This window comes from Chiloscyllium punctatum, chromosome 30 (genome assembly GCF_047496795.1).
Source record: "Chiloscyllium punctatum isolate Juve2018m chromosome 30, sChiPun1.3, whole genome shotgun sequence".
Lineage (NCBI taxonomy): Eukaryota > Metazoa > Chordata > Chondrichthyes > Orectolobiformes > Hemiscylliidae > Chiloscyllium > Chiloscyllium punctatum.
The window spans coordinates 10,384,410-10,411,172 of NC_092768.1; the positions used below are offsets into that span (position 1 = coordinate 10,384,410).

At 56.5% G+C, this 26,763-nt stretch overlaps 1 protein-coding gene across 1 annotated transcript in view; it reads right to left on the reverse strand.

Moving 5' to 3' along the window:
• The window catches only part of mus81 (MUS81 structure-specific endonuclease subunit), a 36,206-nt gene extending 9,776 nt beyond the window's left edge, over positions 1 to 26,430 (reverse strand). Inside the window, 7 exon segments of the mRNA XM_072549744.1 lie at positions 538 to 662; positions 665 to 690; positions 3,363 to 3,451; positions 3,736 to 3,816; positions 3,952 to 4,050; positions 5,675 to 5,841; positions 26,262 to 26,430. Of these exon segments, the coding sequence (XP_072405845.1) occupies positions 538 to 662; positions 665 to 690; positions 3,363 to 3,451; positions 3,736 to 3,816; positions 3,952 to 4,050; positions 5,675 to 5,841; positions 26,262 to 26,415 (741 nt within the window). The 5' untranslated portion in view covers positions 26,416 to 26,430.
• Between the last annotated feature and the right edge of the window lie 333 nt (positions 26,431 to 26,763).

Sequence of the window (26,763 nt, forward strand, 5' to 3'; positions counted from 1 at the left end):
GGAGGGGTGTGAGGGGGCTGGGGGGGTGAGGGTGAAGGAGGAGGGGTGTGAGGGGGCTGGGGGGGGTGAAGGAGGAGGGGGTGTGAGGGGGCTGGGGGGGTGAGGGTGAAGGAGGAGGGGTGTGAGGGGCTGGGGGGGGTGAAGGAGGAGGGGTGTGAGGGGGCTGGGGGGGTGAGGGTGAAGGAGGAGGGGTGTGAGGGGGCTGGGGGGGTGAGGGTGAAGGAGGAGGGGTGTGAGGGGGCTGGGGGGGGGTGAGGGTGAAGGAGGAGGGGTGTGAGGGGGCTGGGGGGGGTGAAGAGGAGGGGTGTGAGGGGGCTGGGGGGGGTGAGGGTGAAGGAGGAGGGGTGTGAGGGGGCTGGGGGGGGGGGGGTGAAGGAGGAGGGGTGTGAGGGGGCTGGGGGGTGAGGGTGAGCACACGTTGGAGGAGGGTGAACAGAGTGTGTGACGCTGATACTCTGTGCTCCACCGGGACTGATAGCCCCCAACAGAAAGTTGCGAAGCCTCACCGAGGCCCCCTCCCCCCCGCCCCTGGGCTTACCCTGCAGCGGTGGCTGGAGCGTGGTCCTCCTGGGCTTGAGCTGGCACAGTGTCACCGGCCGTGCCCAGCTTCTCCCCCTCCATCCTCTCCTCCTCCAGGTGCTCGGCGTTCAGCTTCTCCCCAGCTTCAGGCCTTTCTCAGTCAGGGTGAACCTGGGGGGGGGGGGGGGGGGGAGAGGATCCCACACAAGATACAACTCAGCACAGCAGCCACAACAACCACCCGCATTCACGTAACGCCTTTCGGCACGCCCGGCCGCCACACGGGATGGCGAGCCAGAGGAACTGTGACTCGATGTGGGTGTGCGGCGCCATTACTGATGAAGGGCGGGGCGCAGAATGGACCACCTCAGGGGAGGAGAGAGGGTGTGAGGCAGAGGGATTTCCCGAGGGAGTCCGCGAGGCCAAGTCTAAACTGCCAACAAATCCTGATGGGAATCATGGAACACTCAACAGGCTGGAATCACAGGGAGTGACAGAGATAGGGAGGGGGTGTAGGGGCCGGAGGGAGTGACAGAGATAGGGAGGGGGTGTAGGGGCCGGAGGGGGTTACAGAGATAGGGAGGGGGTGTAGGGGACTGGAGGGGGTGACAGAGATAGGGAGGGGGTGTAGGGGCCGGAGGGAGTGACAGAGATAGGGAGGGGGTGTAGGGACTGGAGGAGGTTTACAGAGATAGGGAGGGGGTGTAGGGGCTGGAGGAGGTTTACAGAGATAGGGAGGGGGTGTAGGGGCTGGAGGGGGTTACAGAGATAGGGAGGGGGTGTAGGGGCTGGAGGGAGTGACAGAGATAGGGAGGGGGGTGTAGGGGCTGGAGGGAGTGACAGAGATAGGGAGAGGGTGTAGGGGCTGGAGGGGGTTACAGAGATAGGGAGGGGGTGTAGGGGCTGGAGGGGGTTACAGAGATAGGGAGGGGGTGTAGGGGCTGGAGGGGGGTTACAGAGATAGGGAGGGGGTGTACGGGCTGGAGGGGGTTACAGAGATAGGGAGGGGGTGTAGGGGCTGGAGGGGGGTGACAGAGATAGGGAGGGGTGTAGGGGCTGGAGGGGGTTACAGAGATAGGGAGGGGGTGTAGGGGCCGGAGGGGGTTACAGAGATAGGGAGGGGGTGTAGGGGCTGGAGGGGGTTACAGAGATAGGGAGGGGGTGTAGGGGCTGGAGGGGGGGTTACAGAGATAGGGAGGGGGTGTAGGGGCTGGAGGGGTTACAGAGATAGGGAGGGGGTGTAGGGGCCGGAGGGGGTTACAGAAATAGGGAGGGGTGTAGGGGCTGGAGGGGGTTACAGAGATAGGGAGGGGGTGTAGGGGCCGGAGGGGGTTACAGAGAGAGGGAGGGGTGTAGGGGCTGGAGGGGGTTACAGAGATAGGGAGGGGGTGTAGGGGCCGGAGGGGGTTACAGAGATAGGGAGGGGGTGTAGGGGCTGGAGGGGGTTACAGAGATAGGGAGGGGTGTAGGGGATTACAGAGATAGGGAGGGGGTGTAGGGGCCGGAGGGGGTTACAGAGATAGGGAGAGGGTGTAGGGGCTGGAGGGGGTTACAGAGATAGGGAGGGGTGTAGGGGATTACAGAGATAGGGAGGGGGTGTAGGGGCCGGAGGGGGTTACAGAGATTGGGAGGGGGTATAGGGGCTGGAGGGGGTTACAGAGATAGGGAGGGGGTGTAGGGGCTGGAGGGGGTTACAGAGATTGGGAGGGGGTGTAGGGGCTGGAGGGGGTTACAGAGATAGGGAGGGGGTGTAGGGGCTGGAGGGGGTTACAGAGATAGGGAGGGGGTGTAGGGGCTGGAGGGGGTTACAGAGATAGGGAGGGGTATAGGGGATTACAGAGATAGGGAAGGGGTGTTGGGGCCGGAGGGGGTGACAGAGATAGGGAGGGGGTGTAGGGGCCGGAGGGGGTTACAGAGATAGGGAGGGGGGTGTAGGGGCCGGAGGGGGTGTCAGGGATAGGGAGGGGGTGTAGGGGCCGGAGGGGGTTACAGAGATAGGGAGGGGGTGTAGGGGCTGGAGGGGGTTACAGAGATAGGGAGGGGTGTAGGGGATTACAGAGATAGGGAGGGGGTGTAGGGGCTGGAGGGGGTTACAGAGATAGGGAGGGGGGTGTAGGGGCTGGAGGGGGTTACAGAGATAGGGAGGGGGGTGTAGGGGCTGGAGGGGGTTACAGAGATAGGAAGGGGGTGTAGGGGCTGGAGGGGGTTATAGAGATAGGGAGGGGGCGTAGGGGCCGGAGGGGGTTATAGAGATAGGGAGGGTGTAGGGGCTGGAGGGGAAGACAGAGATAGGGAGGGGGTGTAGGGGCTGGAGGGGTTGACAGGGGGAGGGAGGGAGCCAGATACAGTGCAAGGCGTGTGTGTGAGAGATGGTGTGGCTGGTGACAGAGAGAGAGAGAGAGAGAGAGAGTGTGTCTGTGAGAGGATGAGAAAGCGAGTGAGCCTGAGTCTGTGCAAGACAGAAAGCCTGTGAGATGGGGGGAAAACATGTATGAGAAAGCGAGTGTGTATGAGAAAAAGAGAGCGAGCCCATGTGTGGGGTGTGAGAGAGGGGGGAAACGAGGAGCCGGTTAATTTGCTGAGGCCATTGCATAGCTCAGGACCACTGGGGTCTGAAGGTTACAGCTACCAATGGGAATCAGGGAGTCGGAGGGATGGGGAGAGATGCAGGAGGCTGGGGAGGCAGGTGCACAGAGACCTTGGAGAGCTGGCAGAGAGGGAAGGGGGAGAGTGGATAGGGAGGGATCACCATATCAAGGGGAGTATGGAAGCAGAGTGACCGATGCTCAGGGAGCGGAGGCATGTGTCCGAGAGCGCGGCGCGCACCTTCTCGTCCTACCTACCTGGCAGGGAAACCGATCTTTATCACCAGGTCCTTTTGGATTAAGGCACTGATAGCCGACCAGGCATTGTATCGGTAACTCGCTTTAAACTGTTTAAAAAAAAAAAATTCCTAAGCCAAACAAAACGAAAAGTGGGAGGGAGAGTTGAGGGGAGAAGCAAAAGTGCCGAGATAAATAAAAAGAAACGCAGACGACCCCCCCCCACCGTCCCCATCCCCGAAGCGAGTGAGGACATGGAGGGAGAGGGGGTTGCAGTGAGATCCCAGAAGGCGTGTGATCGCCGATGCTGTGGGAATCCCACCCACCCCTCATCTCCCCCCCCCACCCCCTCCCAAAGTCAGAGCACACGCCCAGTTCCCAGCAAGTGACTCACGTGGGTGAAGGAGTTCCGACACAGGGGCTGCGCCTTCCTCTGGAGCTCTGCCTTGGTCATGAAGCCACGGTAGTTCGGTTTCTGAAGGGACACAGGGGGTATCGGGTGAAACGATCTGGGTGGGGGGGGGGGATTCTGGCGCAGCGCGGTCGTGAGCAGCTCAGGCCCGTTGTCACAGCGACCCCCACCCCCCACTTCCCAACCCCTCTCACCCACCGTCGCCTCTCTGTAGAAGGTCAGTAACAGTGCGTAGCCCCCCGAGCGTTTCTGAGGCTTGTAATCCTGCTCCTCCCGGTTTTCCGGTCTCCTCCGTTTCTGTGGGGGTGGGGGGTGGGAAGGGGAACAGCAGCATCAGGGTGTGTTACTACAGCGAGCAGGTCGGCCCCGTCAGCGTTCATGGAATCGCTGTGTCCCCCTCAGGAGACCCCCAGCCCCTCCCTGCGACACCCCCCCCCCCCTTCAGCTTCACACGTGCTCCTGGGTTTCTGCTGCTGACCCTGTAGCATGCCCCATCCCCACACATCCACCACACACGCGAGCACAGTGGAGAGGTCTCACCCGAGCCCCGGGACCCCTCGGGAAAATGGTACCCTCTGAGGGTGCAGTGAGAACCATCATCAGTGCTCACCTGTGAGAGGGAGAGAGTGTGCAGCACAGAGGGGACAGGGGAGGGGGGGGGGAAGAGAGGGGGAGAGAGAGACACAGAGAGAGACATGGGGGGGGGGGAGAGAGAGAGAGAGAGACACACACAGAGACAGAGAAAGAGAGAAGGAGAGAGACAGGGAGAGAGAGAGACACAGAGAGAGACACGGTGGGGGGGGAGAGAGAGAGAGAGAGAGACACACACAGAGACAGAGAAAGAGAGAAGGAGAGAGACAGGGAGAGAGAGAGACACAGAGAGAGACACGGGGGGGGGAGAGAGAGAGAGAGAGAGACACACACAGAGACAGAGAAAGAGAGAAGGAGAGAGACAGGGAGAGAGAGACACAGAGAGAGACACGGGGGGGGGAGAGAGAGAGAGACACACACAGAGACAGAGAAAGAGAGAAGGAGAGAGACAGGGAGAGAGAGACACACAAAGAGAGACACGGGGGGGGAGAGAGAGAGAGAGAGACACACACAGAGACAGAGAAAGAGAGGAGGAGAGAGACAGGGAGAGAGAGAGACACAGAGAGAGACACGGGGGGGGAGAGAGAGAGAGAGAGACACACACAGAGACAGAGAAAGAGAGAAGGAGAGAGACAGGGAGAGAGAGAGACACAGAGAGAGACACGGGGGGGGGAGAGAGAGAGAGAGACATGTGGAGAGTGCAAGAGAGCGCACACTGAGGAGCACAGAGAGGAGAGAGTGTGCGGGGCGGAGGGGGGAGACAGAGAGAGAGATGGGGAGGGAGGGAGAAAGTGCATGGGTGGGGAGGAAAAGAGACAGAGAGAGAGAGAGAATGCACACGCGCAGGGTGCAGAGAGGGGGAGAAAGAGTGCGCGGGATGGTGGGAAGGGAAAGAGAGAGAGACTGCACACACAGGGGACAGAAAGGGGAGAGAGAGCACACAGGGTGGAGAAGGGGAAAAAGAAAGAGAGAGAGAGCGCACGCATGTGGGGTGCAAAGAGGGAGAGAGAGAGTATGTGTGTGTTGGGGGGGGGGGGAAGAGAGAGAGTGCACGCAGGGGCAGAGAGGGAGAGGGGGTGTGTGAGATGGAGGGGGTGGGAGAGAGAGAGAGAGAGAGTGGAGGGAGAGAGAGTGGAGGGAGGGAGAGAGAGAGACCGGGAGAGAGGGAGAGCAAGAATGAGAGCAAGCAGGGCAGACGGGGAGAGAAACTGAGGAAGGAGTTCCAAGTAAGTGATTGGAAGATGGAGTGAGAGAGAAAGAAAGAGTTCTCCTGTGAAAACACTCAGAGTGCGGTGTGACTATCCCCCTTCCCTCGGCCTGTGCCCCTTACCAATGGAGAGGGTCTCAGTTCAGCAACATCTTCCTCCTCGGACATACTCTCACCAGCGCGGGGATAGTGGGGACCTTTCACAGGCGAGCAGACCCTCGGCCTGGAACCCACCCAGCTCACTGCCATTGGAACCGGCTGGCATGTGGAATGAATGGGGGCACCGGCACCTGGAACCAAACAGAGCGGAAAGTGGGCACCCAGGAAGTGGCAGCGTTCCCCTCAGTCAGGGCTCCTGCCTGCCCAATGCCCCCACGGGTTCAGGATGGGCCCCTCTCACGATCCACAGCTCAGTCTCAAGAGGCTGCGCCAACTGCTGCTTTCGTGATGAAGGGCTTTGACCCAAAGCGTCAATCCTCCCGCTCCTCAGATGCTGCCAGTGCCACATTCTCATTGACTCTGCCTGGCACCAGACCCAATCACCAAGTCAGCACTTGCTGAGCTGGAGTACAATCCCTCTGACAAAGCTTCATTCTCTCTCTCCTCCCCCCCCACCCCCAAACTATCCCGTCTCACTCACACACACACACACACAGAACCTCCTACTGCCTCCCTCTATCGCGCAGTATCTCGGTCACTCTCGCTCAGTGTCTCCATCTCTCTCTCTCTCAGCATCACCGTCTCTCTCTGTAACACCCTCTCTCTCTAGCATCACCGTCTCTCTCTCTCTCTCTCTGTAACACCCTCTCTCTCTCTCTCTCTCTCTCAGCATCACTGTCTCTCTCTCTCTCTCTGCACCACCATCTCTCTCTCTCTCTCTCTCTCTCTCAGCATCACTGTCTCTCTCTCTCTCTGCATCACTGTCTCTCTCTCTCTCTCTCTCTGCACCACCATCTCTCTCTCTCTCTCAGCATCACCTCCTCTCTCTCTCTCAGCATCACCTCCTCTCTCTCTCTCAGCATCACCTCCTCTCTCTCTCTCAGCATCACCGTCTCTCTCTCTCTCAGCATCACCTTCTCTCTCTCTCTCTCTCTCAGCATCACCTTCTCTCTCTCTCTCTCTCTCAGCATCACCTCCTCTCTCTCTCAGCATCACCGTCTCTCTCTCTCTCTCTCAGCATCACCGTCTCTCTCTCTGCCAGCATCACCGTCTCTCTCTTTCTCTCTCTCAGCATCACCGTCTCTCTCTCTCTCTCTCTCTCTCTCTCTCAGCATCACCGTCTCTCTCTCTCTCAGCATCACCGTCTCTCTCTCTCTCTCTCTCCCGGCATCATCGTCTCTCTCTCTCTCTCTCAGCATCACCGTCTCTCTCTCTCTCTCAGCATCACCGTCTGTCTCTCTCTCTCTCTCTCTCAGCATCACCGTCTCTCTCTCTCTCTCTCAGCATCACCGTCTCTCTCTCTCTCTCTCTCTCAGCATCACCATCTCTCTCTCTCTCTCACAGCATCACCGTCTCTCTCTCTCTCTCTCCCGGCATCATCGTCTCTCTCTCTCTCTCCCGGCATCATCGTCTCTCTCTCTCTCTCTCCCGGGATCATCGTCTCTCTCTCTCTCTCTCAGCATCACTGTCTCTCTCTCTCTCTCTCAGCATCACCGTCTCTCTCTCGCTCTCAGCATCACCGTCCGTCTCTCTCTCTCTCTCTCTCAGCATCACCGTCTCTCTCTCTCTCTCTCTCAGCATCACCGTCTCTCTCTCTCTCTCTCTCCCAGCATCACTGTCTCTCTCTCTCTCGCTCCCAGCATCACCGTCTCTCTCTCTCCCAGCATCACCGTCTCTCTCTCTCTCTCCCAGCGTCACCGTCTCTCTCTCTCTCTCTCCCAGCATCACTGTCTCTCTCTCTCTCTCAGCATCACCGTCTCTCTCTCTCTCTCTCCGGGCATCATCGTCTCTCTCTCTCTCTCAGCATCACCGTCTCTCTCTCTCTCAGCATCACCATCTCTCTCTCTCTATCTCTCTCAGCATCACCGTCTCTCTCTCTCTCTCTCCCGGCATCATCGTCTCTCTCTCTCTCTCAGCATCACCGTCTCTCTCTCTCTCTCTCTCCCAGCATCACTGTCTCTCTCTCTCTCTCTCTCTCTCCCAGCATCACCATCTCTCTCTCTCTCCCAGCATCACTGTCTCTTTCTCTCTCTCTCAGCATCACCGTCTCTCTCTCTCTCTCTCCCAGCATCACCGTCCGTCTCTCTCTCTCTCTCTCAGCATCACCGTCTCTCTCTCTCTCTCTCAGCATCACCGTCTCTCTCTCTCTCTCTCTCCCAGCATCACTGTCTCTCTCACTCTCCCAGCATCACAGTCTCTCTCTCTCCCAGCATCACCGTCTCTCTCTCTCTCTCCCAGCATCACCGTCTCTCTCTCTCTCTCTCTCAGCATCACCGTCTCTCTCTCTCTCTCTCCCGGCATCATCGTCTCTCTCTCTCTCTCAGCATCACCGTCTCTCTCTCTCTCTCTCTCTCGGCATCACCGTCTCTCTCTCTCTCTCCCGGCATCACCGTCTCTCTCTCTCTCTCCCGGCATCATCGTCTCTCTCTCTCTCTCGGCATCACCGTCTCTCTCTCTCTCTCGGCATCACCGTCTCTCTCTCTCTCTCCCGGCATCATCGTCTCTCTCTCTCTCCCAGCATCACTGTCTCCCTCTCTCTCCCAGCATCACTGTCTCTCTCTCTCTCCCAGCATCACTGTCTCTCTCTCTCTCTCTCTCTCTCTCTCTCCCAGCATCACCGTCTCTCTCTCTCTCTCTCCCGGCATCATCGTCTCTCTCTCTCTCTCAGCATCACCGTCTCTCTCTCTCTCAGCATCACCATCTCTCTCTCTCTCTCCCAGCATCACCGTCTCTCTCTCTCTCTCTCTCTCTCTCCCAGCATCACCGTCTCTCTCTCTCTCTCTCCCAGCATCACCGTCTCTCTCTCTCTCTCTCTCTCTCCCAGCATCACCGTCTCTCTCTCTCCCAGCATCACCGTCTCTCTCTCTCCCAGCATCACCGTCTCTCTCTCTCCCAGCATCACCGTCTCTCTCTCTCTCTCTCCCAGCATCACCGTCTCTCTCTCTCTCTCCCAGCATCACTGTCTCTCTGTCTCTCCCAGCATCACCGTCTCTCTCTCTCTCTCTCCCAGCATCACCGTCTCTCTCTCTCTCTCCCAGCATCACCGTCTCTCTCTCTCTCTCCCAGCATCACCGTCTCTCTCTCTCCCAGCATCACCGTCTCTCTCTCTCTCTCTCAGCATCACCGTCTCTCTCTCTCTCTCAGCATCACCGTCTCTCTCTCTCTCTCTCAGCACCACCGTCTCTCTCTCTCTCCCAGCATCACCGTCTCTCTCTCTCTCTCCCAGCATCACTGTCTCTCTCTCTCTCCCAGCATCACCGTCTCTCTCTCTCTCTCCCGGCATCATCGTCTCTCTCTCTCCCTCAGCATCACCGTCTCTCTCTCTCTCTCAGCATCACCGTCTCTCTCTCTCTCTCAGCATCACCGTCTCTCTCTCTCTCAGCATCACCATCTCTCTCTCTCTCTCTCTCAGCATCACCGTCTTTCTCTCTCTCAGCATCACCATCTCTCTCTCTCTCTCTCTCAGCATCACCGTCTCTCTCTCTCTCTCCCAGCATCACCGTCTCTCTCTCTCTCTCTCCCAGCATCACCGTCTCTCTCTCTCTCTCTCTCTCCCAGCATCACCCTCTCTGTCTCTCCCAGCATCACCGTCTCTCTCTCTCTCTCTCTCCCAGCATCACCGTCTCTCTCTCTCTCTCCCAGCATCACCGTCTCTCTCTCTCCCAGCATCACCGTCTCTCTCTCTCCCAGCATCACCGTCTCTCTCTCTCCCAGCATCACCGTCTCTCTCTCTCTCTCTCCCAGCATCACCGTCTCTCTCTCTCTCTCCCAGCATCACTGTCTCTCTGTCTCTCCCAGCATCACCGTCTCTCTGTCTCTCCCAGCATCACCGTCTCTCTGTCTCTCCCAGCATCACCGTCTCTCTCTCTCTCTCTCTCCCAGCATCACCGTCTCTCTCTCTCTCTCCCAGCATCACCGTCTCTCTCTCTCTCTCCCAGCATCACCGTCTCTCTCTCTCTCTCCCAGCATCACCGTCTCTCTCTCTCTCTCCCAGCATCACCGTCTCTCTCTCTCTCTCCCAGCATCACCGTCTCTCTCCCTCCCAGCATCACCGTCTCTCTCTCTCTCTCTCAGCATCACCGTCTCTCTCTCTCTCTCAGCATCACCGTCTCTCTCTCTCTCTCTCAGCACCACCGTCTCTCTCTCTCCCAGCATCACCGTCTCTCTCTCTCTCTCCCAGCATCACTGTCTCTCTCTCTCTCCCAGCATCACTGTCTCTCTCTCTCTCCCAGCATCACTGTCTCTCTCTCTCTCTCTCTCTCTCTCCCAGCGTCACCGTCTCTCTCTCTCTCTCTCTCTCTCTCTCCCAGCATCACTGTCTCTCTCTCTCTCTCCCGGCATCATCGTCTCTCTCTCTCTCTCAGCATCACCGTCTCTCTCTCTCTCTCTCAGCATCACCATCTCTCTCTCTCTCTCTCTCAGCATCACCGTCTTTCTCTCTCTCAGCATCACCATCTCTCTCTCTCTCTCTCTCTCTCAGCATCACCGTCTCTCTCTCTCTCTCCCAGCATCACCGTCTCTCTCTCTCTCTCTCCCAGCATCACCGTCTCTCTCTCTCTCTCTCTCTCTCCCAGCATCACCCTCTCTGTCTCTCCCAGCATCACCCTCTCTGTCTCTCCCAGCATCACCGTCTCTCTCTCTCTCTCTCCCAGCATCACCGTCTCTCTCTCTCTCTCCCAGCATCACCGTCTCTCTCTCTCTCTCCCAGCATCACCGTCTCTCTCTCTCTCTCCCAGCATCACCGTCTCTCTCTCTCCCAGCATCACCGTCTCTCTCTCTCTCAGCATCACCATCTCTCTCTCTCTCTCTCTCTCTCTCTCTCAGCATCACTGTCTCTCTCTCTCTCAGCATCACTATCTCTCTCTCTCAGCATCACCGTCTCTTTCTCTCTCTCTCCCGGCATCATCGTCTCTCTCTCTCTCTCTCAGCATCACCGTCTCTCTCTCTCTCTCCCAGCATCACCGTCTCTCTCTCTCAGCATCACCATCTCTCTCTCTCTCTCTCTCAGCATCACTGTCTCTCTCTCTCTCTCCCAGCATCACCGTCTCTCTCTCTCTCTCCCAGCATCACCGTCTCTCTCTCTCCCGGCATCATCGTCTCTCTCTCTCTCTCTCTCAGCATCACCATCTCTCTCTCTCTCTCTCAGCATCACTGTCTCTCTCTCTCTCTCTCTCAGCATCACCGTCTCTCTCTCTCTCTCTCTCAGCATCAGCGTCTCTCGCTCTCTCTCTCTCAGCATCAGCGTCTCTCGCTCTCTCTCTCAGCATCATCGTCTCTCTCTCTCTCTCTCTCTCCCGGCATCACCATCTCTCTCTCTCCCGGCATCATCGTCTCTCTCTCTCTCTCTCACAGCATCACCATCTCTCTCTCTCTCTCAGCATCACTGTCTCTCTCTCTCTCTCTCTCAGCATCACCGTCTCTCTCTCTCTCTCCCAGCATCACCGTCTCTCTCTCTCTCTGCCAGCATCACCGTCTCTCTCTCTCTCTCTCAGCATCACCGTCTCTCTCTCTCAGCATCACCGTCTCTCTCTCTCAGCATCACCGTCTCTCTCTCTCAGCATCACCATCTCTCTCTCTCAGCATCACCATCTCTCTCTCTCTCTCTCTCTCTCAGCATCACCGTCTCTCTCTCTCTCTCAGCATCACCGTCTCTCTCTCTCTCTCAGCATCACCGTCTCTCTCTCTCTCCCAGCATCACCGTCTCTCTCTCTCTCCCAGCATCACCGTCTCTCTCTCTCCCAGCATCACCGTCTCTCTCTCTCTCTCCCAGCATCACCGTCTCTCTCTCTCTCTCTCCCAGCATCACCGTCTCTCTCTCTCTCCCAGCATCACCGTCTCTCTCTCTCTCTCCCAGCACCACCGTCTCTCTCTCTCTCTCCCAGCATCACCGTCTCTCTCTCTCCCAGCATCACCGTCTCTCTCTCTCCCAGCATCACCGTCTCTCTCTCTCTCCCAGCATCACCGTCTCTCTCTCTCTCTCTCTCAGCATCACCGTCTCTCTCTCTCTCTCAGCATCACCGTCTCTCTCTCTCTCTCTCAGCACCACCGTCTCTCTCTCTCCCAGCATCACCGTCTCTCTCTCTCTCTCCCAGCATCACTGTCTCTCTCTCTCTCCCAGCATCACTGTCTCTCTCTCTCTCCCAGCATCACTGTCTCTCTCTCTCTCTCTCTCTCTCCCAGCGTCACCGTCTCTCTCTCTCTCTCCCGGCTTCATCGTCTCTCTCTCTCTCTCAGCATCACCGTCTCTCTCTCTCTCTCTCAGCATCACCATCTCTCTCTCTCTCTCTCTCAGCATCACCGTCTTTCTCTCTCTCAGCATCACCATCTCTCTCTCTCTCTCTCCCAGCATCACCGTCTCTCTCTCTCTCTCTCTCTCCCAGCATCACCGTCTCTCTCTCTCTCTCTCCCAGCATCACCGTCTCTCTCTCTCTCTCCCGGCTTCATCGTCTCTCTCTCTCTCTCAGCATCACCGTCTCTCTCTCTCTCTCTCAGCATCACCATCTCTCTCTCTCTCTCTCTCAGCATCACCGTCTCTCTCTCTCTCTCCCAGCATCACCGTCTCTCTCTCTCTCTCTCCCAGCATCACCGTCTCTCTCTCTCTCTCTCTCTCCCAGCATCACCCTCTCTGTCTCTCCCAGCATCACCGTCTCTCTCTCTCTCTCTCCCAGCATCACCGTCTCTCTCTCTCTCTCCCAGCATCACCGTCTCTCTCTCTCTCTCCCAGCATCACCGTCTCTCTCTCTCTCTCCCAGCATCACCGTCTCTCTCTCTCCCAGCATCACCGTCTCTCTCTCTCTCAGCATCACCATCTCTCTCTCTCTCTCTCTCTCTCTCAGCATCACTGTCTCTCTCTCTCTCTCTCTCTCAGCATCACTATCTCTCTCTCTCAGCATCACCGTCTCTCTCTCTCTCTCCCAGCATCACCGTCTCTCTCTCTCAGCATCACCATCTCTCTCTCTCTCTCTCTCAGCATCACTGTCTCTCTCTCTCTCTCCCAGCATCACCGTCTCTCTCTCTCTCTCCCAGCATCACCGTCTCTCTCTCTCCCTGCATCATCGTCTCTCTCTCTCTCTCTCTCAGCATCACCATCTCTCTCTCTCTCTCAGCATCACTGTCTCTCTCTCTCTCTCTCTCAGCATCACCGTCTCTCTCTCTCTCTCTCTCAGCATCAGCGTCTCTCGCTCTCTCTCTCTCAGCATCAGCGTCTCTCGCTCTCTCTCTCAGCATCATCGTCTCTCTCTCCCGGCATCACCATCTCTCTCTCTCCCGGCATCATCGTCTCTCTCTCTCTCTCTCACAGCATCACCATCTCTCTCTCTCTCTCAGCATCACTGTCTCTCTCTCTCTCTCTCTCAGCATCACCGTCTCTCTCTCTCTCTCCCAGCATCACCGTCTCTCTCTCTCTCTGCCAGCATCACCGTCTCTCTCTCTCTCTCTCAGCATCACCGTCTCTCTCTCTCAGCATCACCGTCTCTCTCTCTCAGCATCACCATCTCTCTCTCTCTCTCTCAGCATCACCGTCTCTCTCTCTCTCTCAGCATCACCGTCTCTCTCTCTCTCCCAGCATCACCGTCTCTCTCTCTCTCCCAGCATCACCGTCTCTCTCTCTCCCAGCATCACCGTCTCTCTCTCTCTCTCCCAGCATCACCGTCTCTCTCTCACTCTCTCCCAGCATCACCGTCTCTCTCTCTCTCCCAGCATCACCGTCTCTCTCTCTCTCTCCCAGCACCACCGTCTCTCTCTCTCTCTCCCAGCATCACCGTCTCTCTCTCTCCCAGCATCACCGTCTCTCTCTCTCCCTGCATCACCGTCTCTCTCTCTCCCAGCATCACCCTCTCTCTCTCTCCCAGCATCACCCTCTCTCTCTCTCTCAGCATCACCGTCTCTCTCTCTCTCTCTCAGCATCACCGTCTCTCTCTCTCTCTCTCCCAGCATCACCCTCTCTCTCTCTCTCTCAGCATCACCGTCTCTCTCTCTCTCTCTCAGCATCACCGTCTCTCTCTCTACCAGCATCACCCTCTCTCTCTCAGCATCACCGTCTCTCTCTCTCTCAGCATCACCGTCTCTCTCTCTCTCAGCATCACCGTCTCTCTCTCTCTCTCTCAGCATCACCGTCTCTCTCTCTCTCTCTCCCAGCATCACCGTCTCTCTCTCTCTCTCAGCATCACCGTCTCTCTCTCTCTCTCTCAGCATCACCGTCTCTCTCTCTCTCGCTCTCAGCATCACCGTCTCTCTCTCTCTCCCAGCATCACCGTCTCTCTCTCTCTCTCTCCCGGCATCACCGTCTCTCTCTCTCTCTCTCAGCACCACCGTCTCTCTCTCCCAGCATCTCTCTCTCTCTCTCTCTCAGCACCACCGTCTCTCTCTCCCACCATCTCTCTCTCTCTCTCAGCATCACCATCTCTCTCTCTCTCTCCCAGCATCACCGTCTCTCTCTCTCTCCCAGCATCACCGTCTCTCTCTCTCTCTCCCAGCATCACCGTCTCTCTCTCTCTCAGCATCACCGTCTCTCTCTCTCTCAGCATCACCGTCTCTCTCTCTCTCTCTCTCTCCCAGCATCACAGTCTCTCTCTCTCTCTCTCCCAGCATCACCGTCTCTCTCTCTCTCTCTCAGCATCACCGTCTCTCTCTCTCTCTCTCTCAGCATCACCGTCTCTCTCTCTTTCTCTCCCGGCATCACCGTCTCTCTCTCTCTCTCTCCCGGCATCATCGTCTCTCTCTCTCTCTCCCAGCGTCACCGTCTCTCTCTCTCTCTCTCTCTCTCCCAGCATCACTGTCTCTCTCTCTCTCCCAGCATCACCGTCTCTCTCTCTCCCGGCATCATCGTCTCTCTCTCTCTCTCAGCATCACCGTCTCTCTCTCTCTCAGCATCACCATCTCTCTCTCTCTCTCTCTCTCAGCATCACCGTCTCTCTCTCTCTCTCCCAGCATCACCGTCTCTCTCTCTCTCTCTCCCAGCATCACCGTCTCTCTCTCTCTCCCAGCATCACTGTCTCTCTCTCTCCCAGCATCACCGACTCTCTCTCTCTCTCCCAGCATCACCGTCTCTCTCTCTCTCTCCCAGCATCACCGTCTCTCTCTCTCTCTCCCAGCATCACCGTCTCTCTCTCTCTCCCAGCATCACCGTCTCTCTCTCTCTCTCCCAGCATCACCGTCTCTCTCTCTCTCTCTCTCTCCCAGCATCACCGTCTCTCTCTCTCTCTCTCTCTCCCAGCATCACCGTCTCTCTCTCTCTCTCTCCCAGCATCACCGTCTCTCTCTCTCCCAGCATCACCGTCTCTCTCTCTCCCAGCATCACCGTCTCTCTCTCTCTCTCTCCCAGCATCACCGTCTCTCTCTCTCTCTCTCCCAGCATCACTGTCTGTCTCTCTCTCTCCCAGCATCACCGTCTCTCTCTCTCTCTCTCCCAGCATCACCGTCTCTCTCTCTCTCTCCCAGCATCACCGTCTCTCTCTCTCCCAGCATCACCGTCTCTCTCTCTCCCAGCATCACCGTCTCTCTCTCTCTCAGCATCACCGTCTCTCTCTCTCTCTGTCCCGGCATCACCGTCTCTCTCTCTCTCTCTCCCGGCATCATCGTCTCTCTCTCTCTCTCTCTCAGCATCACCATCTCTCTCTCTCTCTCTCTCAGCATCACTGTCTCTCTCTCTCTCTCTCTCTCTCAGCATCACTGTCTCTCTCTCTCTCTCTCAGCATCACCGTCTCTTTCTCTCTCTCTCCCGGCATCATCGTCTCTCTCTCTCTCTCTCAGCATCACCGTCTCTCTCTCTCTCTCTCCCAGCATCACCGTCTCTCTCTCTCAGCATCACCATCTCTCTCTCTCTCTCTCTCTCTCTCTCAGCATCACCATCTCTCTCTCTCTCTCTCTCTCTCAGCATCACCGTCTCTCCCTCTCTCTCCCAGCATCACCGTCTCTCTCTCTCTCTCAGCATCACCGTCTCTCTCTCTCCCAGCATCACTGTCTCTCTCTCTCCCAGCATCACCGTCTCTCTCTCTCTCTCCCAGCATCACCGTCTCTCTCTCTCTCTCCCAGCATCACCGTCTCTCTCTCTCTCTCTCCCAGCATCACCGTCTCTCTCTCTCTCTCTCCCAGCATCACCGTCTCTCTCTCTCTCAGCATCACCGTCTCTCTCTCTCTCTCTCAGCATCACTGTCTCTCTCTCTCTCTCTCTCTCTCTCTCTCAGCATCACTGGCTCTCTCTCTCTATCTCAGCATCACCGTCTCTTTCTCTCTCTCTCTCAGCATCACCGTCTCTCTCTCTCTCTCTCTCCCAGCATCACCGTCTCTCTCTCTCTCAGCATCACCGTCTCTCTCTCTCTCAGCATCACCGTCTCTCTCTCTCTCTCGGCATCACCGTCTCTCTCTCTCTCTCTCTCTCCCGGCATCACCGTCTCTCTCTCTCTCTCTCCCGGCATCATCGTCTCTCTCTCTCTCTCTCAGCATCACCGTCTCTCTCTCTCTCTCCCGGCATCAGCGTCTCTCTCTCTCTCTCTCAGCATCACCGTCTCTCTCTCTCTCTCTCAGCACCACCGTCTCTCTCTCCCAGCATCTCTCTCTCTCTCTCACTCTCAGCACCACCGTCTCTCTCTCCCACCATCTCTCTCTCTCTCTCTGCACCACCGTCTCTCTCTCTCTCAGCATCACCATCTCTCTCTCTCTCTCTCAGCATCACCGTCTCTCTCTCTCTCTCAGCATCACCGTCTCTCTCTCTCTCTCTCTCTCCCAGCATCACCGTCTCTCTCTCTCTCTCTCCCAGCATCACCGTCTCTCTCTCTCTCTCAGCATCACCGTCTCTCTCTCTCTCTCTCAGCATCACCGTCTCTCTCTCTCTCTCTCTCTCTCTCTCTCAGCATCACCGTCTCTCTCTCTCTCTCTCCCGGCATCACCGTCTCTCTCTCTCTCTCTCCCGGCATCATCGTCTCTCTCTCTCTCCCGGCGTCACCGTCTCTCTCTCTCTCTCTCTCTCTCTCCCAGCATCACTGTCTCTCTCTCTCTCCCAGCATCACCGTCTCTCTCTCTCCCGGCATCATCGTCTCTCTCTCTCTCTCAGCATCACCGTCTCTCTCTCTCTCAGCATCACCATCTCTCTCTCTCTCTCTCTCTCTCAGCATCACCGTCTCTCTCTCTCTCTCTCCCAGCATCACCGTCTCTCTCTCTCTCCCAGCATCACTGTCTCTCTCTCTCTCCCAGCATCACTGTCTCTCTCTCTCTCCCAGCATCACTGTCTCTCTCTCTCCCAGCATCACCGTCTCTCTCTCTCTCTCCCAGCATCACCGTCTCTCTCTCCCAGCATCACCGTCTCTCTCTCTCTCTCTCCCAGCATCACCGTCTCTCTCTCTCCCAGCATCACCGTCTCTCTCTCTCTCCCAGCATCACCGTCTCTCTCTCTCTCCCAGCATCACCGTCTCTCTCTCTCTCTCTCTCCCAGCATCACCGTCTCTCTCTCTCTCTCTCTCCCAGCATCACCGTCTCTCTCTCTCCCAGCATCACCGTCTCTCTCTCTCCCAGCATCACCGTCTCTCTCTCTCTCTCTCCCAGCATCACCGTCGCTCTCTCTCTCTCCCAGCATCACTGTCTCTCTCTCTCTCTCCCAGCATCACTGTCTCTCTCTCTCTCTCCCAGCATCACCGTCTCTCTCTCTCTCTCCCAGCATCACCGTCTCTCTCTCTCTCCCCCAGCATCACCGTCTCTCTCTCACTCTCCCAGCATCACCGTCTCTCTCTCTCCCAGCATCACCGTCTCTCTCTCTCCCAGCATCACCGTCTCTCTCTCTCAGCATCACCGTCTCTCTCTCTCTCTCTCTCAGCATCACCGTCTCTCTCTCTCTCTCTCTCTCTCGGCATCACCGTCTATCTCTCTCTCTCTCTCTCTCCCGGCATCACCGTCTCTCTCTCTCTCTCTCCTGGCATCATCGTCTCTCTCTCTCTCTCTCTCAGCATCACCGTCTCTCTCTCTCTCTCCCGGCATCAGCGTCTCTCTCTCTCTCTCTCTCAGCATCACCGTCTCTCTCTCTCTCTCTCAGCACCACCGTCTCTCTCTCCCAGCATCTCTCTCTCTCTCTCTCTCAGCACCACCATCTCTCTCTCTCTCTCAGCATCACCGTCTCTCTCTCTCTCTCAGCATCACCGTCTCTCTCTCTCTCTCCCAGCATCACCGTCTCTCTCTCTCTCTCTCCCAGCATCACCGTCTCTCTCTCTCTCTCTCCCAGCATCACCGTCTCTCTCTCTCTCTCTCCCAGCATCACCGTCTCTCTCTCTCTCTCTCCCAGCATCACCGTCTCTCTCTCTCTCTCTCAGCATCACCGTCTCTCTCTCTCTCTCTCAGCATCACCGTCTCTCTCTCTCTCTCTCCCGGCATCACCGTCTCTCTCTCTCTCTCCCGGCATCATCGTCTCTCTCTCTCTCTCCCGGCGTCACCGTCTCTCTCTCTCTCTCTCTCTCTCCCAGCATCACTGTCTCTCTCTCTCTCCCAGCATCACCGTCTCTCTCTCTCTCTCTCTCAGCATCACCGTCTCTCTCTCTCTCAGCATCACCATCTCTCTCTCAGCATCACCGTCTCTCTCTCTCTCTCTCCCGGCATCACCATCTCTCTCTCTCTCCCAGCATCACTGTCTCTCTCTCTCTCCCAGCATCACTGTCTCTCTCTCTCCCAGCATCACCGACTCTCTCTCTCTCTCCCAGCATCACCGTCTCTCTCTCTCTCTCTCTCTCTCCCAGCATCACCGTCTCTCTCTCTCTCTCCCAGCATCACCGTCTCTCTCTCTCCCAGCATCACCGTCTCTCTCTCTCTCTCCCAGCATCACCGTCTCTCTCTCTCTCTCTCTCTCCCAGCATCACCGTCTCTCTCTCTCCCAGCATCACCGTCTCTCTCTCTCCCAGCATCACCGTCTCTCTCTCTCTCTCTCCCAGCATCACCGTCTCTCTCTCTCTCTCCCAGCATCACCGTCTCTCTCTCTCTCTCCCAGCATCACTGTCTCTCTCTCTCTCTCCCAGCATCACTGTCTCCCTCTCTCTCCCAGCATCACCGTCTCTCTCTCTCTCTCCCAGCATCACCGTCTCTCCCTCTCTCTCCCAGCATCACCGTCTCTCTCTCTCTCTCCCAGCATCACCGTCTCTCTCTCTCCCAGCATCACCGTCTCTCTCTCTCCCAGCATCACCGTCTCTCTCTCTCTCAGCATCACCGTCTCTCTCTCTCTCTCTCAGCATCACCGTCTCTCTCTCTCTCTGTCCCGGCATCACCGTCTCTCTCTCTCTCTCTCCCGGCATCACCGTCTCTCTCTCTCTCTCTCCCGGCATCATCGTCTCTCTCTCTCTCTCTCTCAGCATCACCATCTCTCTCTCTCTCTCTCTCAGCATCACTGTCTCTCTCTCTCTCTCTCTCTCAGCATCACTGTCTCTCTCTCTCTCTCTCAGCATCACCGTCTCTTTCTCTCTCTCTCCCGGCATCATCGTCTCTCTCTCTCAGCATCACCGTCTCTCTCTCTCTCTCCCAGCATCACCGTCTCTCTCTCTCTCTCCCAGCATCACCGTCTCTCTCTCTCAGCATCACCGTCTCTCTCTCTCAGCATCACCATCTCTCTCTCTCTCTCTCTCTCTCTCAGCATCACCGTCTCTCTCTCTCTCTCCCAGCATCACCGTCTCTCTCTCTCTCTCTCAGCATCACCGTCTCTCTCTCTCTCCCAGCATCACTGTCTCTCTCTCTCCCAGCATCACCGTCTCTCTCTCTCTCTCCCAGCATCACCGTCTCTCTCTCTCTCTCTCCCAGCATCACCATCTCTCTCTCTCTCTCTCTCTCTCAGCATCACCGTCTCTCTCTCTCTCTCCCAGCATCACCGTCTCTCTCTCTCTCTCAGCATCACCGTCTCTCTCTCTCTCCCAGCATCACTGTCTCTCTCTCTCCCAGCATCACCGTCTCTCTCTCTCTCTCCCAGCATCACCGTCTCTCTCTCTCTCTCCCAGCATCACCGTCTCTCTCTCTCTCTCTCCCAGCATCACCGTCTCTCTCTCTCTCTCCCAGCATCACCGTCTCCCTCTCTCTCTCCCAGCATCACCGTCTCCCTCTCTCTCAGCATCACCGTCTCTCTCTCTCTCTCTCTCAGCATCACCGTCTCTCTCTCTCTCTCTCTCTCTCAGCATCACCGTCTCTCTCTCTCTCTCCCGGCATCAACGTCTCTCTTTCTCTCTCTCCCGGCATCATCGTCTCTCTCTCTCTCTCTCTCAGCATCACCATCTCTCTCTCTCTGTCTCAGCATCACTGTCTCTCTCTCTCTCTCTCTCTCAGCATCACTGTCTCTCTCTCTCTCTCTCAGCATCACCGTCTCTTTCTCTCTCTCTCTCAGCATCACCGTCTCTCTCTCTCTCTCCCAGCATCACCGTCTCTCTCTCTCTCTCTCAGCATCACCGTCTCTCTCTCTCTCTCTCTCTCTCTCTCTCTCCCGGCATCACCGTCTCTCTCTCTCTCTCTCTCCCGGCATCACCGTCTCTCTCTCTCTCTCTCTCCCGGCATCATCGTCTCTCTCTCTCTCTCTCAGCATCACCGTCTCTCTCTCTCTCTCTCTCCCGGCATCAGCGTCTCTCTCTCTCTCAGCATCACCGTCTCTCTCTCTCTCTCTCAGCATCACCGTCTCTCTCTCCCAGCATCTCTCTCTCTCTCTCTCTCAGCACCACCGTCTCTCTCTCCCACCATCTCTCTCTCTCTCTCTGCACCACCGTCTCTCTCTCTCTCAGCATCACCGTCTCTCCCTCTCTCTCTGTCTCCCAGCATCTCTCTCTCTCTCTCAGCATCACCGTCTCTCTCTCTCTCTCAGCATCACCGTCTCTCTCTCTCTCTCTCCCAGCATCACCCTCTCTCTCTCTCTCTCTCTCTCTCTCCCAGCATCACCGTCTCTCTCTCTCTCTCTCTCAGCATCACCGTCTCTCTCTCTCTCTCTCTCAGCATCACCGTCTCTCTCTCTCTCAGCATCACCGTCTCTCTCTCTCTCAGCATCACCGTCTCTCTCTCTCTCTCTCAGCATCACCGTCTCTCTCTCTCTCTCCCAGCATCACCGTCTCTCTCTCTCCCAGCATCACCGTCTCTCTCTCTCCCAGCAACACCGTCTCTCTCTCTCCCAGCATCACCGTATCTCTCTCTCTCTCTCAGCATCACCGTCTCTCTCTCTCTCTGTCCCGGCATCACCGTCTCTCTCTCTCTCTGTCCCGGCATCACCGTCTCTCTCTCTCTCTCTCCCGGCATCATCGTCTCTCTCTCTCTCTCTCAGCATCACCATCTCTCTCTCTCTCTCTCAGCATCACCGTCTCTTTCTCTCTCTCTCCCGGCATCATCGTCTCTCTCTCTCAGCATCACCGTCTCTCTCTCTCTCTCCCAGCATCACCGTCTCTCTCTCTCAGCATCACCGTCTCTCTCTCTCAGCATCACCGTCTCTCTCTCTCAGCATCACCGTCTCTCTCTCTCTCTCTCTCCCAGCATCACCGTCTCTCTCTCTCTCTCAGCATCACCGTCTCTCTCTCTCTCCCAGCATCACTGTCTCTCTCTCTCCCAGCATCACCGTCTCTCTCTCTCTCTCCCAGCATCACCGTCTCTCTCTCTCTCTCCCAGCATCACCGTCTCTCTCTCTCTCTCTCCCAGCATCACCGTCTCTCTCTCTCTCTCCCAGCATCACCGTCTCCCTCTCTCTCTCCCAGCATCACCGTCTCTCTCTCTCTCAGCATCACCGTCTCTCTCTCTCTCTCTCTCTCAGCATCACCGTCTCTCTCTCTCTCTCTCTCTCAGCATCACCGTCTCTCTCTCTCTCTCTCTCTCTCCCGGCATCACCGTCTCTCTCTCTCTCTCTCTCCCGGCATCATCGTCTCTCTCTCTCTCTCTCTCAGCATCACCATCTCTCTCTCTCTCTCTCAGCATCACTGTCTCTCTCTCTCTCTCTCTCAGCATCACTGTCTCTCTCTCTCTCTCTCAGCATCACCGTCTCTCTCTCTCTCTCTCTCAGCATCACCGTCTCTCTCTCTCTCTCCCAGCATCACCGTCTCTCTCTCTCTCTCTCTCGGCATCACCGTCTCTCTCTCTCTCTCTCTCCCGGCATCACCGTCTCTCTCTCTCTCTCTCTCTCCCGGCATCACCGTCTCTCTCTCTCCCGGCATCATCGTCTCTCTCTCTCTCTCTCAGCATCACCGTCTCTCTCTCTCTCTCTCTCCCGGCATCAGCGTCTCTCTCTCTCTCTCTCAGCATCACCGTCTCTCTCTCTCTCTCTCAGCACCACCGTCTCTCTCTCCCAGCATCTCTCTCTCTCTCTCTCTCAGCACCACCGTCTCTCTCTCCCACCATCTCTCTCTCTCTCTCTGCACCACCGTCTCTCTCTCTCTCAGCATCACCGTCTCTCTCTCTCTCTCTGTCTCCCAGCATCTCTCTCTCTCTCTCAGCATCACCGTCTCTCTCTCTCTCTCTGTCTCCCAGCATCTCTCTCTCTCTCTCAGCATCACCGTCTCTCTCTCTCTCTCAGCATCACCGTCTCTCTCTCTCTCTCAGCATCACCGTCTCTCTCTCTCTCTCTCTCTCTCTCCCAGCATCACCGTCTCTCTCTCTCTCTCTCAGCATCACTGTCTCTCTCTCTCTCTCTCTCAGCATCACCGTCTCTCTCTCTCTCAGCATCACCGTCTCTCTCTCTCTCTCTCAGCATCACCGTCTCTCTCTCTCTCTCTCTCCCGGCATCACCGTCTCTCTCTCTCTCTCTCCCGGCATCATCGTCTCTCTCTCTCTCTCTCCCAGCGTCACCGTCTCTCTCTCTCTCTCCCAGCATCACTGTCTCTCTCTCTCTCCCAGCATCACCGTCTCTCTCTCTCCCGGCATCATCGTCTCTCTCTCTCTCTCAGCATCACCGTCTCTCTCTCTCTCAGCATCACCGTCTCTCTCTCAGCATCACCGTCTCTCTCTCTCTCTCTCCCAGCATCACTGTCTCTCTCTCTCTCCCAGCATCACTGTCTCTCTCTCTCCCAGCATCACCGACTCTCTCTCTCCCAGCATCACCGTCTCTCTCTCTCTCTCCCAGCATCACCGTCTCTCTCTCTCTCTCCCAGCATCACCGTCTCTCTCTCTCCCAGCATCACCGTCTCTCTCTCTCCCAGCATCACCGTCTCTCTCTCTCTCTCTCCCAGCATCACCGTCTCTCTCTCTCTCTCTCTCCCAGCATCACCGTCTCTCTCTCTCTCTCTCTCCCAGCATCACCGTCTCTCTCTCTCCCAGCATCACCGTCTCTCTCTCTCCCAGCATCACCGTCTCTCTCTCTCCCAGCATCACCGTCTCTCTCTCTCTCTCTCTCTCTCCCAGCATCACCGTCTCTCTCTCTCTCTCCCAGCATCACTGTCTCTCTCTCTCTCTCCCAGCATCACTGTCTCTCTCTCTCTCCCAGCATCACCGTCTCTCTCTCTCTCTCTCTCCCAGCATCACCGTCTCTCTCTCTCTCTCCCAGCATCACCGTCTCTCTCTCTCTCTCCCAGCATCACCGTCTCTCTCTCTCTCTCCCAGCATCACCGTCTCTCTCTCTCTCTCCCAGCATCACCGTCTCTCTCTCTCCCAGCATCACCGTCTCTCTCTCTCTCAGCATCACCGTCTCTCTCTCTCTCTCTCAGCATCACCGTCTCTCTCTCTCTCTCTCTCAGAATCACCGTCTCTCTCTCTCTCTGTCTGTCCCGGCATCACCGTCTCTCTCTCTCTCTCTCCCGGCATCATCGTCTCTCTCTCTCTCTCTCTCAGCATCACCATCTCTCTCTCTCTCTCTCTCAGCATCACTGTCTCTCTCTCTCTCAGCATCACTGTCTCTCTCTCTCTCTCTCAGCATCACCGTCTCTTTCTCTCTCTCTCCCGGCATCATCGTCTCTCTCTCTCTCTCTCAGCATCACCGTCTCTCTCTCTCTCTCCCAGCATCACCGTCTCTCTCTCTCAGCATCACCATCTCTCTCTCTCTCTCTCTCTCTCTCTCAGCATCACCGTCTCTCTCTCTCTCTCCCAGCATCACCGTCTCTCTCTCTCTCTCAGCATCACCGTCTCTCTCTCTCTCCCAGCATCACTGTCTCTCTCTCTCTCCCAGCATCACCGTCTCTCTCTCTCTCTCCCAGCATCACCGTCTCTCTCTCTCTCTCCCAGCATCACCGTCTCTCTCTCTCCCAGCATCACCGTCGCTCTCTCTCTCTCTCCCAGCATCACCGTCTCTCTCTCTCTCTCCCAGCATCACCGTCTCCCTCTCTCTCTCCCAGCATCACCGTCTCTCTCTCTCCCAGCATCACCGTCTCTCTCTCTCTCAGCATCACCGTCTCTCTCTCTCTCCCGGCATCACCGTCTCTCTCTCTCTCTCAGCATCACCGTCTCTCTCTCTCTCTCTCCCGGCATCACCGTCTCTCTCTCTCTCTCTCTCCCGGCATCATCGTCTCTCTCTCTCTCTCAGCATCACCATCTCTCTCTCTCTCTCTCAGCATCACTGTCTCTCTCTCTCTCTCTCTCTCTCAGCATCACTGTCTCTCTCTCTCTCTCTCAGCATCACCGTCTCTTTCTCTCTCTCTCTCAGCATCACCGTCTCTCTCTCTCTCTCTCCCAGCATCACCGTCTCTCTCTCTCTCTCTCCCAGCATCACCGTCTCTCTCTCTCTCTCTCAGCATCACCGTCTCTCTCTCTCTCTCTCTCTCGGCATCACCGTCTCTCTCTCTCTCTCTCTCTCTCCCAGCATCACCGTCTCTCTCTCTCTCTCTCAGCATCACCGTCTCTCTCTCTCTCTCTCTCTCGGCATCACTGTCTCTCTCTCTCTCTCTCTCTCTCTCCCGGCATCACCGTCTCTCTCTCTCACTCTCCTGGCATCATCGTCTCTCTCTCTCTCTCTCTCAGCATCACCGTCTCTCTCTCTCTCTCCCGGCATCAGCGTCTCTCTCTCTCTCTCTCAGCATCACCGTCTCTCTCTCTCTCTCTCAGCACCACCGTCTCTCTCTCCCAGCATCTCTCTCTCTCTCTGCACCACCGTCTCTCTCTCTCTCAGCATCACCATCTCTCTCTCTCTCTCCCCGCATCACCGTCTCTCTCTCTCTCTCTCAGCATCACCGTCTCTCTCTCTCTCTCAGCATCACCGTCTCTCTCTCTCTCTCTCCCGGCATCATCGTCTCTCTCTCTCTCTCTCAGCATCACCGTCTCTCTCTCTCTCTCCCAGCATCACCGTCTCTCTCTCTCAGCATCACCATCTCTCTCTCTCTCTCTCTCTCTCTCTCAGCATCACCGTCTCTCTCTCTCTCTCCCAACATCACCGTCTCTCTCTCTCTCTCAGCATCACCGTCTCTCTCTCTCTCCCAGCATCACTGTCTCTCTCTCTCCCAGCATCACCGTCTCTCTCTCTCTCTCCCAGCATCACCGTCTCTCTCTCTCTCTCCCAGCATCACCGTCTCTCTCTCTCTCTCCCAGCATCACCGTCTCTCTCTCTCTCTCTCCCAGCATCACCGTCTCTCTCTCTCTCTCCCAGCATCACCGTCTCCCTCTCTCTCTCCCAGCATCACCGTCTCTCTCTCTCTCAGCATCACCGTCTCTCTCTCTCTCTCAGCATCACCGTCTCTCTCTCTCTCTCAGCATCACCGTCTCTCTCTCTCTCTCAGCATCACCGTCTCTCTCTCTCTCTCTCCCGGCATCACCGTCTCTCTCTCTCTCTCTCTCCCGGCATCACCGTCTCTCTCTCTCTCTCAGCATCACCGTCTCTCTCTCTCTCTCTCCCGGCATCACCGTCTCTCTCTCTCTCTCTCTCCCGGCATCATCGTCTCTCTCTCTCTCTCAGCATCACCATCTCTCTCTCTCTCTCTCAGCATCACTGTCTCTCTCTCTCTCTCTCGCAGCATCACTGTCTCTCTCTCTCTCTCTCAGCATCACCGTCTCTTTCTCTCTCTCTCTCAGCATCACCGTCTCTCTCTCTCTCTCCCAGCATCACCGTCTCTCTCTCTCTCTCTCTCTCTCTCTCCCAGCATCACCGTCTCTCTCTCTCTCTCTCAGCATCACCGTCTCTCTCTCTCTCTCGGCATCACTGTCTCTCTCTCTCTCTCTCTCTCCCGGCATCACCGTCTCTCTCTCTCTCTCTCCTGGCATCATCGTCTCTCTCTCTCTCTCTCTCAGCATCACCGTCTCTCTCTCTCTCTCCCGGCATCAGCGTCTCTCTCTCTCTCTCTCAGCATCACCGTCTCTCTCTCTCTCTCTCAGCACCATCGTCTCTCTCTCCCAGCATCTCTCTCTCTCTCTGCACCACCGTCTCTCTCTGTCTCCCAGCATCTCTCTCTCTCTCTCAGCATCACCGTCTCTCTCTCTCTCTCAGCATCACCGTCTCTCTCTCTCTCTCTCTCTCAGCATCAACTTCTCTCTCTCTCTCTCACTCTCTCTCTCCCAGCATCACTCTCTCTCTCCCAGCATCACCGTCGCTCCCTCCCACACCCTTTCTCTCTCTCTCTCTCTCTGTGAGTGAGTATCAGTGAATCTCAGAAGCCCTGTCTGCAATCCCTCCTGTGGTTAAAGGGACAGCTGATTAGGATGTTGCTGTCTCACGGACCGTGCTCAGCGTAGTATTCTGACAGCTTCTCATCCAGCCGGTTGCAAATCCCGTCTCCAAAGCCATACAAAATTTTGGCTTCTCGGCCGCTGCGCAATGGGAGTGGGTACATGGACAACGAGCGAATGGCCTGTAAAACAGAGCAAGCATCCATTAGAGAGAGAGCGAACACAGCGGGCAGCCTGAGTCCAGACAGGAAAGCTGATGGAGAAGCTGCAGCTTCCCGGAGGGGAGGGGGCACACGGTCTGCTACAGCTTGGCGCTGGAGAGAACACTCAACAACACTGCACTGGATCGCAGCATGAACAAATCAAAAAAGGCCCCAAAACCCACCCAGTCTAATCCCACTCTCCCCCTCACTCCCCACACCCTTTAATATCCCACCCAGGTCTAATCCCACTCTCCCCCTCACTCCCCACTCCCTTTAATATCCCACCCAGTCTAATCCCACTCTCCCCCCTCACTCCCTGCTCCCTTTAATATCCCACCCAGTCTAATCCCA